Here is a 14,493-nt window from a genome sequence, read left to right as displayed (position 1 = left end):
CCTCAAATCATTGTAACAGCCCAAAAATGCATCTAACAGCCCAAAAATGCATCTACATATTTCCAGATGCCTCTTACACAGCTAATATGACCTCTGGTTAAGAGCAATTATCATGGGAAAATATTTCTAATTCCTATATCTATAATATTTTATTCTGTACCTTTCTTTGCATTTTTAACTGTCATACTTCTCATGTTTTCATGTTAGCTCCTTCTCATCTTTACTGGACAACAAAAAATTTAGGGATCAAAGATTACCTCTTTACTATTTCAATTTTGGAGGAGTGCCGTATGAGGACAGGAAGAAAACTGTTTAGTCTGGCAGTCATCTGGGATGAATGGTTAAACCCTGCCTTCCAGTCCAGTGAGACCTTAACTTGACATAGTTCTTGTTCTGAATCTAAGAGTAGTTTTAATCGCTAAAAAAAAGTACACAGGGATTACAATCTCAAAGTACACAAAAACCTGTTTTTAAATCTCTTTAGCCATTAAGAATTAACTTCCAAAATACTGAGCAATTCTGTGTTTGATTAACCAGTTGCTTAATGTCGAGTTAAAGTAATTGTAGGTTTTTAAACCTATAAAACAATTACACAATATTTATGAATACATAAATGTGTAGTAAAAAAAGAACCACATGCATGGGAATGATCTATGCTGCATTCTTGAGGTTGGATACCTCTATGAAAAAGGGAGCCATAGCTGGTTTGGCTCAGTGGATAGAGTATCTGCCTGCAGACTAAAGGGTCCCGGGTTCTATTCCAGTCAAGGACACATTGCCCGGGTTGCAAGCTCAATCCCCATTAGGGGGCATGCAGGAGGCAGCCGATCAGTGATTCTCTCTAATCATTAATGTTTCTATCTCTTTCTCCCTCTCCCTTCCTCTCTGAAATCAATAAAAATATTTTTTTAAAGGGGGAGTGGGGAGGGACATGCAAACAGCCTTGATTGGATCTGTAGAGTTTAATTTCTTTTAAAAGATCAGAAGCAAAAATGACATTATTAAACTTTGATAAAGCTGGGTAGTTAGTACCCAGGTATTTGTTTATTCTCTTTGTATAGTATATGAAAATATCACAATCTTATTTAATCTTAGAGCTATTATTTTAAGGCTTTGTTTATTATAGATTAGCTACAAATTGAAACCAAGTAAAATTTGAAAATGCCAGAGCTCTAATTAATAAACCTTTTTTTTTTTTCCATTTAGCCTCTCTGTGTATAATCATTCTTTGTATCTCTTTTCCTCTTACTCAACCTGTTTCAACTTCCTTTGTTTGGGTTTTCCCCACTCTGAAATTATCTCCAACTCATATACATAGAATATGCCTGAAAACAAAACTGAAAAGTTCTTTTTAGCAATGTTTTTCATTTGGGATAAGTCAGAAGTACAGTTATAAGCTTTATATCCATTTCCTTTGGTAATCTTTAATCATTCTATGAATCTCTCTGTATCTAGCCCAGCATATGGCAATTATTTGTCACCTGTAGTCACAGAATGGTTAAGTAAACCAGTTAATTCTCCTTATTGGTTAACATTATAACTCTTAGAGTTACTTTAAAAATAAAATTCCTTTTGTCTTGCAGGATTTTATATTTTCTTCTTATCAGAGCAGTACTGAGTACTGTTTTCAGATTCTACATGGAATTTGATTTTGATTATAATTTAAAATACAAGGGAGACTCAATTTTATTCCTTGTATACAATGAAACTGTATTCTTACTCTATAACTACTTTGAAGTATTCTTCTGTACCCTTCTCAACCTGAGAAATTATGTCACAGCTGAGGTTATACAAGAGTTATTAATCTCTAACCTAAATTGTTGGGGGGAGGGGGGGAAATATGTCATATGTGTGATAGGTTACCCTTTTTTAAAAAAATCTGATTTGATTGACCTGCCCACTAGTTTTGCTATTAATCTTTTCTTTCTTAGGCAATAAGCAACAAGGACCAGCATAGCATATCATATACGTTATCTCGGGCCCAGACAGTGGTGGTTGAATATACTCATGACAGCAACACTGATATGTTTCAGGTATTAAAATATGTGAATTCTTTTTTCATAAAAAAAGTTAAAGCCTATTGTCATTGACTTTTGCTCTGTTCAGATTAAAGATGATCATATTTTCATGTATTTTATTTAAATATATATTGTTTTCTAAACCCCATATATAGAAGTTAGTGTAGCATAGTTAAGAGATGGTCTCTGAAATTATAATTCCTGGTAAGCATTACTTAGCCACTGTATGCCTCAGTTTCCTCCTAAAGTATGGTTAATAGAACTTCCTTCGTATCACTATTAGGAGGCTTACTAGTAAATAGTTTAGTACATGTAAAGTGGTCGAAGATATATCAGGTAGGTGGTAAGTAAACACTGAGCTATAATATAGATGTAGTAGTTCTATTAGCTATTATTATCCCAAAAAAAGGAACCAAGAAATATTCTGCACATGTTTATGACCTTTTTTTCCCCCCACTACTTTTTAAATAAATTATGGTCTTTTTTGTTTTGTTTTGTCTTTTTCATAAAGGAATAGAGTTTCCCCCCAATAATAGTAAACTGATGATATCCTTTCTACAGGCATTGTACTTATGGATGATATGAACATTTCTACATAAAAAACCTGAAATATATCAGAAACTACCCCGATAAATTAGCCAGTCTTTGAGGAACTAGTTTTGTAAACATTCAAGGATCCACTTACCTTCTAAACTGAACAAGAACTTTATTGTTCAAAACATCAGATATTCAAACTTCAACTCTGTGCATTGCTTAACACTCTGAAGTAAATACAGGGGACATAACAAGTTGATTACATACAGGTGCTACATTGACAGTCTAAGAAGTACAGTCTTTTAATTGGGTTGAAGAAGGGTGAGGAAAGGCTTTATGGCAGTGCCTTTTTTTTTTTTTTTTTTTAATCAAGTTGAGTAGGATTTTGCCAGTCCAACCAGTAGAAGCATTCTGACAAAAGAAATGACAAAGAAATACACAGTATGGTAGAAGATTGATGAATAAGTAACTGGTAGCTAGAATACACTTTCGTGTCAACAGAAATAACAGGAAATTAGGCTGGATTGATAGGTGGGAGGCAAATTGTGAAGTCAGTTTTTAATTATTATCAGAAATAAACTGATAAGTTCAGATAGGTTGTAAGGAACTACTGAAGTTTTTAATTGGAGTGGGAGAGATATAATATCTATACTTTTGAAGTTAATAGTAGCAATTAGAAAGAGGAGGAATTACTAATGTTTATCTTAGCACAATTCTATGTTGGTATCTGAGAACAATCATGTTGGTTTTCTCTTTATAGATATTTCTGATTTCTTCCTTCTTACCTGTCATTACCAATATTGCTTTGATGTCTCAAGTCTTCTCTAAGACTAGATCAAATATCAGCTCCTCTGGAACAATCTCTCTTCCCAAATAAATGCTGCTTCTGAATATCAATTCTTAATCCAATCCTTGGTCTACATCTTTTGGCTCTAAAACAGCCTTTTTATTTTTGGAACTATTTCAAACGTCTGAGACCATTTTCTTTGGATATCATTATCTTTAAAATAAGGAAAAGGGACATTGAGTCTTACATTTGTTAACTAACCAATTTCCCCTTAAAATTCTCCAAACTAAATAAAGACCTTATACTTGATGATAGGAACAAAACACTAAAGAGTTTTATCCGAAAGTATGCTGATATGAGGAATTCCTGAGACTCAACTATGCAAAGAATGACTTTTAAAAGTCATCATCTTTGTAGAGGGTCAGGTTTTGTTTTTTTTTAGTACCCACATTCTTCAATTTTATGATATTACTTTATAATAAATACATTAATGAACTGATCATTTTAAATGTTTACTTTGAAACTCTGTGACACTTTTTAGTTCTATCATCCATCCCACAGATTGCCTTTTTTCTTTTCAACTTTTATCTTTCAAAATGAAATTAATTTATTTACTAGCTAGTACTCTGAAGTTGTTTTCAGTTCTCTAACACTTTACCCACCAGAACTCTTTATCTGGGAATCTTGTCTCTGAAATATGGCCAAGAACAAGGAAAAAAAATTAAAAGGACATCTAGGCATATAAAATAAATGTCAGATAGGCCAAGCACTGACATTCCTTCTCTGCTCCCTGGAGAATCCCTTAAGCTCTTAACAGTAACCTTCTGAAATAGTATTCTTTGAAGTTTAGTTATTTGATTTCTCAACCCATATAAGAGTAGCTGGATAGAGGAAGGGTGTATAGCGCTGGAGACAAATTTCCCCAACAGCAAGAAATGATAACTGACAACCTGGCAGAAAAGGCCAAAAAAAAAGTATATATAAGACCGCAAAGCAAGACTATGTAAGGCCTTAACATAAGGATCAGCGTTCTTGTACACCTTAATAGCACCTAAAGATATCACTAGTTCAGCTGAATATAAATGGTATTCTTAGTGTAATATCATAAACTGGAGTCATCATAAATGATTTACTTATATGTCAACTATATTCTGTTAAAGAAGGTAGAGTAGTACATGGTAGACATTTTCATCCAAGTGGGTTAAAATTAAAATCTGCAGCCATCTAGAAATCTCAGCCATCCTAAACTCCTTACTCCCTGAGGGTTTCATATATTCTGGGTCATAACTTCTCACTTAATTCTACGCTCTAAGCGACTATTATATCAGAGCAAGTCAGATTAGTTTTCAAGAGTATAGGTGCCCCCAGAGTTAAGTATAAGTTTGGGCTTTAGAAGTTTCAGAGGCGTAATGATTTCACTTTATTGTGTCTTTTTTTGAATGGGTTTTCCACTGTGTTCCTTTGACTAGGTTTATAGACATTTCTTTTTCCCTTAGATTGGCCGGTCAACTGAAAGTCCCATTGATTTTGTAGTAACAGACACAGTTCCTGGAAGTCAAAGTAATTCTGATACACAGTCAGTGCAAAGCACTATATCAAGATTTGCCTGTAGAATCATATGTGAACGGAATCCCCCATTTACAGCACGGATTTATGCTGCAGGATTTGACTCATCAAAAAACATCTTTCTTGGGGTAAAAAGCTTTTTTCCTATATGATGCATTATTTTATAATCACTTGTATTTCCAAATTACAAATAAGCAGAAGCTCTCACTCTTCTTACTCCTACTAGGAGAAGGCTGCCAAATGGAAGACATCAGATGGGCAGATGGATGGCTTAACCACTAATGGCGTTCTTGTTATGCATCCACGTAACGGGTTCATGGAAGACTCCAAGCCTGGAATATGGAGAGAAATATCAGTGTGTGGAAATGTATTCAGCCTGCGTGAAACCAGATCAGCTCAGCAGAGAGGAAAAATGGTAAGTACTGAGATGTAGCTCCTTATTTAGCTACAGTAAATACATAGGGTGAGTTGGACTGAACGCATTACATATTCCCAAAAATTCTTAAATCTCTTGTTGATACATAATACTAAGTCTGATTATCATACACTGACTACTAAATACTATACTATAGGATAATATTTTAATATTTCAATTAGAAACTTTAAAAGTTTATTTTCATATTATGTTAATACTAGGGGCCCAGTGCATGAATTCATGCACCTTGAAAGGAACTGTGGGTCTCAAGGCTGTGGTGGGCACAGGGGCAGGTCTTGTCCCATCCTCCGCACCTCCGCCCGGCCCCTCCTGCTGCGGCCCCCGGTTCCCTGTCTGTCAGCAGCCCCTCGCACACGCTGACAGCACCGGCCCAGTTTGCACCCGCTGACAGCGTGGTGTGATTGGGGCTGGTGCCATCAGCAGGTGCGAGCGGTGGCTGCTGCCCCAATCGCCCCTCAGGAGCAGGGGGAGGTGGAGAAGCCCTCAGGGGCGATTGGGGCTGGCAGCCGCTGCTTGCACCCACTCACGGGGCCAAGCAATCAGGGCCAATGCCGGGCACCAGCAGTGGGTGCGAGCGCCAGGCAGGACTGTGGCACGTGGGAGCAAAGAATTTTCAGTAATCACCAGAGGCTCGCCCCAATGACAGCGACTGGCCCCCCACCTTGGTTGGTCTGGCGCCCCCGCTCACCTGCTCCACCATTCTGCATGCTGCTGACACCTGCCATGTTCCGCACACATCCCCTGGTGGTCAGTGCACGTCATGGCGACCGGTTGTTCGGCCGTCGGTCTATTTGCATATTAGCCTTTTATTATATAGGATATTTTAAGATGTAAGCTTTCCTAAGTTAAACAGCACTTTGTATTTTCTACTTACATCTGTACTATCTTTGGCCATGATATTTATTGGATATATTTGACCAACTGATTAGCCTTGGAATATAAGCCTGTGGGAACACATATGTTCAGAAAAGACAACTGCCTATTGATCCATGCTTTTTCATGGTACTTAAACTGTTCATGCAGCCTATCCCTTTTGTTTTAATCATAAATTATCTTTTTTAAGGCTGAAAAGAAATACATGTAAGACCAACACTCTTATGCAGATATCTAAAGCACAATGGTGAATTTTTTTTTTTAATTCTTGTTTCCTCTAGGTGGAAATTGAAACCAATCAGTTACAAGATGGCTCATTAATTGACCTTTGTGGTGCAACATTGCTGTGGCGTACTGCAGAAGGCCTTTCCCACACTCCAACAGTGAAGCATTTAGAAGCTTTAAGACAGGAAATCAATGCAGCACGACCTCAATGCCCTGTAGGGTTCAACACACTAGCATTTCCTAGTATGAAGAGGAAAGATGTTGTTGATGAGAAACAACCATGGGTCTATCTAAACTGTGGCCATGTGCATGGCTATCATAACTGGGGAAACAAAGAAGAACGTGATGGAAAAGATCGGGAATGTCCTATGTGTAGGTCTGTTGGTCCCTATGTCCCTCTGTGGCTTGGATGTGAAGCTGGATTTTATGTGGACGCCGGCCCTCCAACCCACGCGTTTAGCCCATGTGGGCATGTGTGTTCAGAAAAGACAACTGCCTATTGGTCCCAGATCCCACTTCCTCATGGTACTCATACCTTTCACGCAGCCTGTCCCTTTTGTGCACATCAGTTGGCTGGTGAACAAGGCTACATCAGACTTATTTTCCAAGGACCTCTAGACTAACAGACAGTTGTCCTCCAGGACTGCATTATACATTGATAAGCTAAGTGAGTTGGGTTTTTCAACTTGTTGTCCAAGTCACGGTTTCTCTGATCTGGTCATTTGCATTAAGATGAAGAATTTTTTTAAACATTTATAATAAATTGTAGCAATTTTTGAGCAAAAATCTGGGAAACTCAAGCAAAGGAATTTTCAAAAGTACCTGACTTCTGAATTCTGAGTTTTTAAAATCTATTTTGAGGAGAAAAAGACGGTCTAATATGATGCCTTCATTTTAGTGTTTTTGAATCACCCATCCTCAGTGTTGAAAATTGTTTTGTATAACTGAGGGTACTGTTGGTTCAAACTATGTTAGTTTACAGTTTATTGCAAACATTGTAAATTACAGCAACATGTATATTAACTTTTTTTCTATTTATCTTTATTATAGAAAATATCTTAGAATGTTCTTGATAGAGTAGCATGGTAAATGATGGTGTCACACTCTTGGTGTGAATGGTAGGTTAGTGAGCATAGCTCAAGGATTTGCAAAGTTAGGAAGATGGGCAAAAGAGCCTCTCCCCACCCCCTGTCTAAATATGGACTTTGGTAAATTAGAATACTTTGTAAAATGAAATTTATATTAATTACCATTGTGTAAAAGGTGTTTGTTTTTAACCACATTGAAGATGATCAGGAAAAGAGCTTTTTTCCTTAAAGTTTCTCTCAAGTGTAGTACTATAACAAAACTTAATGCTAAGAAACATTTTATATGCTCCTTTTGAATATGCAATTTATCTAGATTATCTATTTTTCTCCCGTGATAACTAATCTGTTTTTAGTATCAGCAACATTTGGCAAGTTTATTTTTTAGATATAAACTGTGGTTCATCTGTTCACTGTTTCTAGAAAAAAAAATCATTCTCATGAGAAAAAGCATACATTAACAAGAAAGGAGAGTGACTTGATTTGCTTTTAGAAAAAGAAATGCTTAAGTAATTAATTATTCTATTTTGGGCCTTATCCAGACATTAAGAAATCTAGAGAGATATAAACGGTTGAATAATAATAGTGCGCCCCCCCTTTTTAACCTCACAGATCAGCCTTAGCTTCTGGCTTGAATCCTAAGGAAAGTTGCCAGTGTTAAGGAAGTGTTTGGTTGGCAGAGGAGCACCATTGACAGCAGAGTGGAGGGACATATTTGCATGGTCTATTTAGTCTCTAATTCCAATAAATTCATTTGCTTTCAGAAACAGGAAAAAGTTTCTTCTCCTCCAATCCCTCCTCCCCTCCCCCTTTTTTTTTAATGCACCACAAGGAAAGTACAGACAGTTGCACTACATCAAACCCTCTGTGGCACTTGTAGAAATCAATACACTTTTAGATTAGACGGAATCATTATTTTAATCTTTTGATTTGTTTTCCTTTAGTTTGAGAAGTTGTATAATACTTAATTGACTCTAGCAAAATTTTGTATTTGGTAGCATAGCTTTAATTTATCCTATTACAATGCTGTTCTGAATTTTCTTTCGGTTTTAAAAAAAACACACAAAACCTGATGCTTAGAAGCCATGAACTATCTTATTTTACTTCAACTTGTCAAAATTTACTTGTTTTTAAAAACTATCATGTGGGCTCACTCAGGAAATGCATGTCAGGAAATTTGTATTATAAGTTTATTAGTTGTGATGTATCAGTAACTGCTGTTACCCCCTTTTCAAAGAAATATAACTAATTTTGAAGTTTTCTAGATTGTCACATGCTTTGTGACTAATGCAAGGAAATCAAGTCCTGTGTTGTATTTGTTCTAGTCATTTCTATTCAGTCTATATATTGTAGCTAATTTTTATTTGCAATTAATTTATTCAAACTAAGTAAATACTTTTCAAAATAGATATTTGAATTTGTCTCTGTGCATTTGTTTTTGCATAACTTAGAATGGGAAATCAGAGGTGATAATTTGCGGACAAGACTACTGCACACTTCAAAACTACTCACTTGAAATAGATGAGTTTGCATTTGAGGTATAATTTTAAATCTCTGATTCTCTCTCATCTCTTACTTATTAATGATTGAATTGAGATCCTTCTCTAAGTTAAGTCCTACAAGAGAGTTGGCTCCTTGCAAGTTGCATACTAGGCTGTTTAAATAGTGCCTCAATGACCAGAAAAGATTCATGTTCATTACAAAGTGCCTAAATTCCTCTATCAACTGGAAAAAATCTGGTTCATGCCACATCAAATTCATGTTTTGAAAACTCAGGTAATTTAAATCATTAGTCAAGTATTTTTCTGTTTAAGCATTTTGAAAATTTTGTTCTGTCACTTTGCCAATTCCAAATGAAACACTTTCACTTACATGCTTGTGTTAGGGCAATGCCAGTATTCTGGCCAAGGGAAAAGAGTTGTATTCCGGTCTCCTAAGTGCACTCTCAAGAAAGACATTCTTTATGGCTTAACTGTTTTATAAATATCTAATACCTAAACGTCTTAATATCTAAATGTTCCTTAATTTGTACAGAGGATTAAACTTCCCTTCATCCAAAATGTTAGGGTCATGAAGCAAGACACAGTAGCCAGAAGGAGAAGTCTTTACCAGTTTATCTTCTTGAAGCTGAAATTGCTCATTTTCATCATATAAAAGTCTAATACATATAAAACCGAATAGGAATAAGTAATGATGTAAACATATAATTACATCTAACATGAATATTTCCACTCCACTCTTCCCTCAGGATACTTCAAGAACCATGTGTGATGCATGGCCTTCTAAAACATAGAATTAGTAAGGGCTCCATGGAAATTCATCTTTAAATTTATAAGATAAATAAAATTCTAACACTTTGGCCTCCTCATTTCAATGGATCAGGATCATCTTGTGCTACCCTACTATAGAGACCACTGGCTAAAAGATCTGTGACCCACACTTTTGTGTTTATGTTCTAAGTATTAATCACCAAGATAATATATAATTGAACAGTATTATTCTATCTCCCACTCCCACTTTGGGAATTACTCTTATATAAATATACTTTAAGGCCATATGCCCTCAAATTTTATCCATTCTTAAAACAGATATTTGAATATCCACTATGCACCAAGCCCTATTCTAGTGGGGAAAATAGAAATGAATAAGTAAAATAAAAGATAAAGCATGATAGCAGTTTTGAAGGGACAAGTAAAGCAGGAAGGGAGATACAATGTGTAAAGTGTTTGCAATATTAAATAGGGGAATGAAAAGCCCCGCTGGAAAGGTGATACTTGAATAGTAGTAGAGATCTGACGGAGCTGAAGGATGTGGCTACTTAGGAACGAAACATTGAGCCAGAGGAACAATAATTGTAGGGGTCCTAAAGTAGAAGCATGCTTGGGGCATTTCTATAATAGCAAAGAGGCCAGTGTGGTTCTGTTGTATGAAAAGAAGAGTAGTAGGTAGAGCAACAGAGGGTAAGTGGGGCATGGGGATGAAACTAAATCTTGGAGGACCTTCTGAGACTTTTGGCTTTTATTTTGAGTGAGATGGGGGCCATAGGATTTTGAACAGGGAAGAGATGTGATCTGACATATTTCTAAAAGATTTAAATAGACTGAAGTGGGAGCAGGGAGACCAGTTTAGAGGCCAATGCAGTAATCCTGGAGAGAGGTGACGTGATGTGGATCCAAGTGGGGTAGTGGAGCTAGTTTGAAGAGTGGCCAGAACCTGGGTATGTTCTGAAGGCGATATGAGCTGACAGTATTTGCTGGCAGATCAGATATGGGGGTGAAAGGAGAGTCAAGGCTTTTCTCAGCTTTGCCTAAGCAACTAAAAGGATAAAACTGTCATGTATTGCAGTGGAGAGGAAGATTATGAGCGGTTTGGGGGGAGGGGGAGCGTTACACTGCTTGTGGAATTGGGAACTTAGCTTGGACGTTAGATTGAGACTGCTTTTAGACAAGATGTTTGCCAAAGGTAAACCTCTGCTTTTTTTTTTTTAAAAAACTTAACTATTATGATCAGTGTTCTCCATATATTCTATGCTTGCTTAGAAACAAACAAAAAAAATATTTCTCCTGATTAGTGGTGAACTTCCTTTCATTGAAATAGAGAGTTGGGACACCTCTCCAGTTTCTGTCTTTGTTTTGGCAGCCTTCTCAGGAAATGAAATTCTGTTTTCAACTGCAGTAGTAACTTCCTTGAGCCAACATGTTCTGATAGAGTTTTCCTCTCTTCTCACTCATGTACACCTTCTTCTTTAGCTCTTGCATTTATGTTCTTAAAAGTCCTCAGTTTTATTGAATCAGTATTTTGCTACTTCAAATCTTTGTTGGCAGTGGCCGAGTACATGTTGTGTTTTATATTTTTATTTTTTTATTTTATTATTTAAATATTTACAGAGTTCTTAAGCCTCTTACTAGTATATAAGCCCAGATCTTAATATCCAGTTTCTCTTAAGAAAATATGCCTGTGTTTGATAATGTTGTCAGCAGTAAAGGGTGTAAATAAGATAAAAATGAATTTTCCTAGTAACAGCAAAGTATCATGTCCAAACATTGTTAGATGATATGTTAGGAATGCTGATTTGACTGTAAACCCAGCTATGTATGCTAAAGGATAAACTACAGCATAAAATAATTCCTCACGGCTAATGTTTGAGTGTTTGCTATGCGTCAGGCACTGTTTTAAAAGCACCATTCTAAGTACAAGGTGGAGCAAAAGTAGGTTTACAGATGTGAGTATGGGAATATTTATTCTTGTATTATTATTTATTTATTATTGTATTATTTTCCATATGAACAACTGTAAACCTACCTTTGTTCCACCCTGTATTTTACTGATACTATTTAAAACTCAAAGCAGCACTATGAGCTAGGAACTATTGTCTCCATTTTACAATAGAATCCAGACACAGCAACGTCTAGTAACTTGCCCAAGGTTCACATGGTTTGTAACTAGAGGAGTCCATTTGAACCTTTGGAGTCTTGCTCCACATCTGTGTAGGCAGCCACCACATTTTGCTGCTTCCCTCAACCCCCCGCCCCTCCTTTTTTTATTTGTTTGAAATTTGAACTCTAGTTCTTTATCCCAAATTTTCAAAAATGATTTTAAGGTGGCTTACAAACAAAAATTATAATTAAGATGAAACATCAACAGCAAAAATCTTTGAAAGAAAGAAGAAAAATAGTTTGGTATTATAACAAAATAAGATAGAAGCAGAGTGGCATGAGTACATGAATGGATTTAATGAGAGCCTATAAAGTTGCTATCGGTTAAGTCACAAATCAATTTAGTGTAAAGGTGTTTAATAGGTTATTTAATAAGGGAATATGATCAGTTACAAAATCTGTGCAACTGGCTGAATCAATTCTGGCCCTGCAACCAGAGAAATTCACATCCAGGAAGTAGTGCCATTCCTTTATAAGTGGATTCATGCAGTACTTGTCTTCCTGTAACTGGCTTATTTTGCTTAGCAAATGTCCTCAAGTTTCATCCATGTTGTCACATGTTGCAGAACTTCCTTCTTTAAGGTTAAATAGTATTCCAATATACGTATATATTCTATTTCTGCACTCATCTCTTGGACATTTAGGTGTTTTTTACATCTTTGCTCTTGTGAATAGTGCTACAATGAAGGTGGGAGTCCAAATATCTCTTGAAGATTCTGATTTCAGTTATTTTGGATAAATAACCAGAAACCTCGATCTGCTGACTCCCACATTGGGCATCGAGTCTGAAACCAAGGCATGTGCTCCAATTGGGAATTGAACCAGCGACCTGGTCAATGCTTGGTCATATGGCGCTTCTATTTTTAATTTCTTGAGGAACCTCCATGCTGTTTTCTATAGTGGCTACCCCATTTTGCATTCCCACCAACACTGTACAAGGGTTCCAATTTCTCTACGTCCTCACTAATACTTTGTTGTCTTTTTATAATAGTTAACTTGACAGGTGTGGAGTGATATCTCATTGTGGTTTTGATTTGTATTTCCCTGATAATTAGTGACTTTGAGTATTATTTTCATATATTTATTGGCCATCTGTAGATCTTCTTTAGAGAAATGGCTGTTCAAATCCTTAGCCAATTTTTTCATCAGGTTATTAGGTTTTTTTAAACTGTTGAATTATAAAGTTTCTTGTGTATTTTGGAAGTTAATCCCTTATCAGATATATGGTTGGCAAATATTTTCTCGCATTACATAAGTTGCCTTTGCAGTGTTTCCTTTGCTGTACAGAAGTCTTTTAATGTGATGTAGTCCCACGTGTTCTTTTTTGTTTTTGTTGCTTGTGCTTTTGGTGTCGTATTTGCTGTTTCCCCACTTTAATGATGGAACACATTGAAGGAATTGTTTCCCAAGTTGATAAAGGACTATCATGGCGCCTGGCCCCTGGTAGATACTCAAGAGCTATTTCTTAGATAATTATAGAAAACTGTTATAACTCTGAACCATTTAGATACCAAAACAGTCTCTGAGTAGTAGCATTAACCAAAACAGTCAAAAGAATGGAGGTTACTGAAGCTATTTATGTGATCAGAAAATGTGTTTTCATTGGCTGAAAAGACAAAAATGGGGAAAAGTGGGGATACTGCAAAAAGTGACAATACTAGAAGGTTGACAGGGCTACAAGAGAAAACCCATGGTGGTGCCAGAAAAGAACAAAAGAAATCCTAAAGAAAGAGAAAAAAATATCAATTATAGCCCAAAACATGCCATCCATACAGTCAAGGGTGTTTTTTTGTTTGTTTGTTTGTTTTTGTTAATCCTCACCCAAGGATATTTTTCCTCACCCAAGTGTAAGAGAGAGGGAAAGACAGAAATATCAATGTGAGAGAAACACATCGATTGGTTGCCTCCTGCACACTCCCTGATCAGGGCCAGGGCCAGGGAGGAGCCTGCAAGCAAGGTACGTGCCCTTGACCTGAATTGAACCCAGGACCCTTCGGTCCACAGGCTGTATCCACTGAGCCAAACTGGCTAGGGCCATACAGTCAAGTTTTTGAACCTGTTAATGGTTAGGAAAGGCACAGAAGGCAGCCATGATTGAAAGGGAAACTAAGATCTACCCACCTTATAACTTCCTAAAGTTGTACCATATCACTAGTGTATAACTATTAATAAAAATATAGGATCTTAACTAGTTACAGATGAGAAACCAAGGCTTAAGATGAAGTGGCTACTAATTGATAAATCTGGTACTAGAAGCTCGGTCTCCTGTGTCTATCCTAATACTCTTGATTATCATGAACCTGAGTCACCAAGATTCCGTTCAATGCCTTGTTTTGTTTGTTGAAACGGAAGTAAGTACATTGCACTTTGATAGTTTTTATTTTTAAATTAGAAGTGTTAGCAGAGTCAAAACATCAGCTCTTGTCATATAAACAATGGCTCCCAAATGTAGGGGATGCTTGCTTCAGAAGTCTTTTCACTAAGAGGCTGCCTAGTTTGGAAATGAAGGACAAGAGTAGGAAGAGAGAATCAA

The 14,493-nt window shown here is 36.5% G+C and overlaps 1 protein-coding gene across 2 annotated transcripts in view; it reads left to right on the top strand.

Moving 5' to 3' along the window:
* Window positions 1-8,933, top strand: part of PELI1 (pellino E3 ubiquitin protein ligase 1) — a 54,862-nt gene extending 45,929 nt beyond the window's left edge. For both annotated transcript variants that reach the window (XM_070429334.1, XM_070429335.1), the window contains exons 4-7: window positions 1,932-2,033; window positions 4,836-5,033; window positions 5,132-5,320; window positions 6,496-8,933. In XM_070429334.1, the coding sequence (XP_070285435.1) occupies window positions 1,932-2,033; window positions 4,836-5,033; window positions 5,132-5,320; window positions 6,496-7,062 (1,056 nt within the window). In that variant the 3' untranslated portion in view covers window positions 7,063-8,933. The remainder of the gene's footprint in view (window positions 1-1,931; window positions 2,034-4,835; window positions 5,034-5,131; window positions 5,321-6,495) is intronic.
* The last annotated feature ends 5,560 nt before the right edge of the window (window positions 8,934-14,493 follow it).

The sequence above is a fragment of the Myotis yumanensis genome, unplaced genomic scaffold, assembly GCF_028538775.1.
Source record: "Myotis yumanensis isolate MYYU_CA2020_CCGP unplaced genomic scaffold, mMyoYum1.0.hap1 SCAF_11, whole genome shotgun sequence".
NCBI classification, from domain to species: domain Eukaryota; kingdom Metazoa; phylum Chordata; class Mammalia; order Chiroptera; family Vespertilionidae; genus Myotis; species Myotis yumanensis.
The sequence above is the reverse complement of the archived record's forward strand: the minus strand, read 5'-3'. Positions and strand labels throughout refer to the sequence as shown.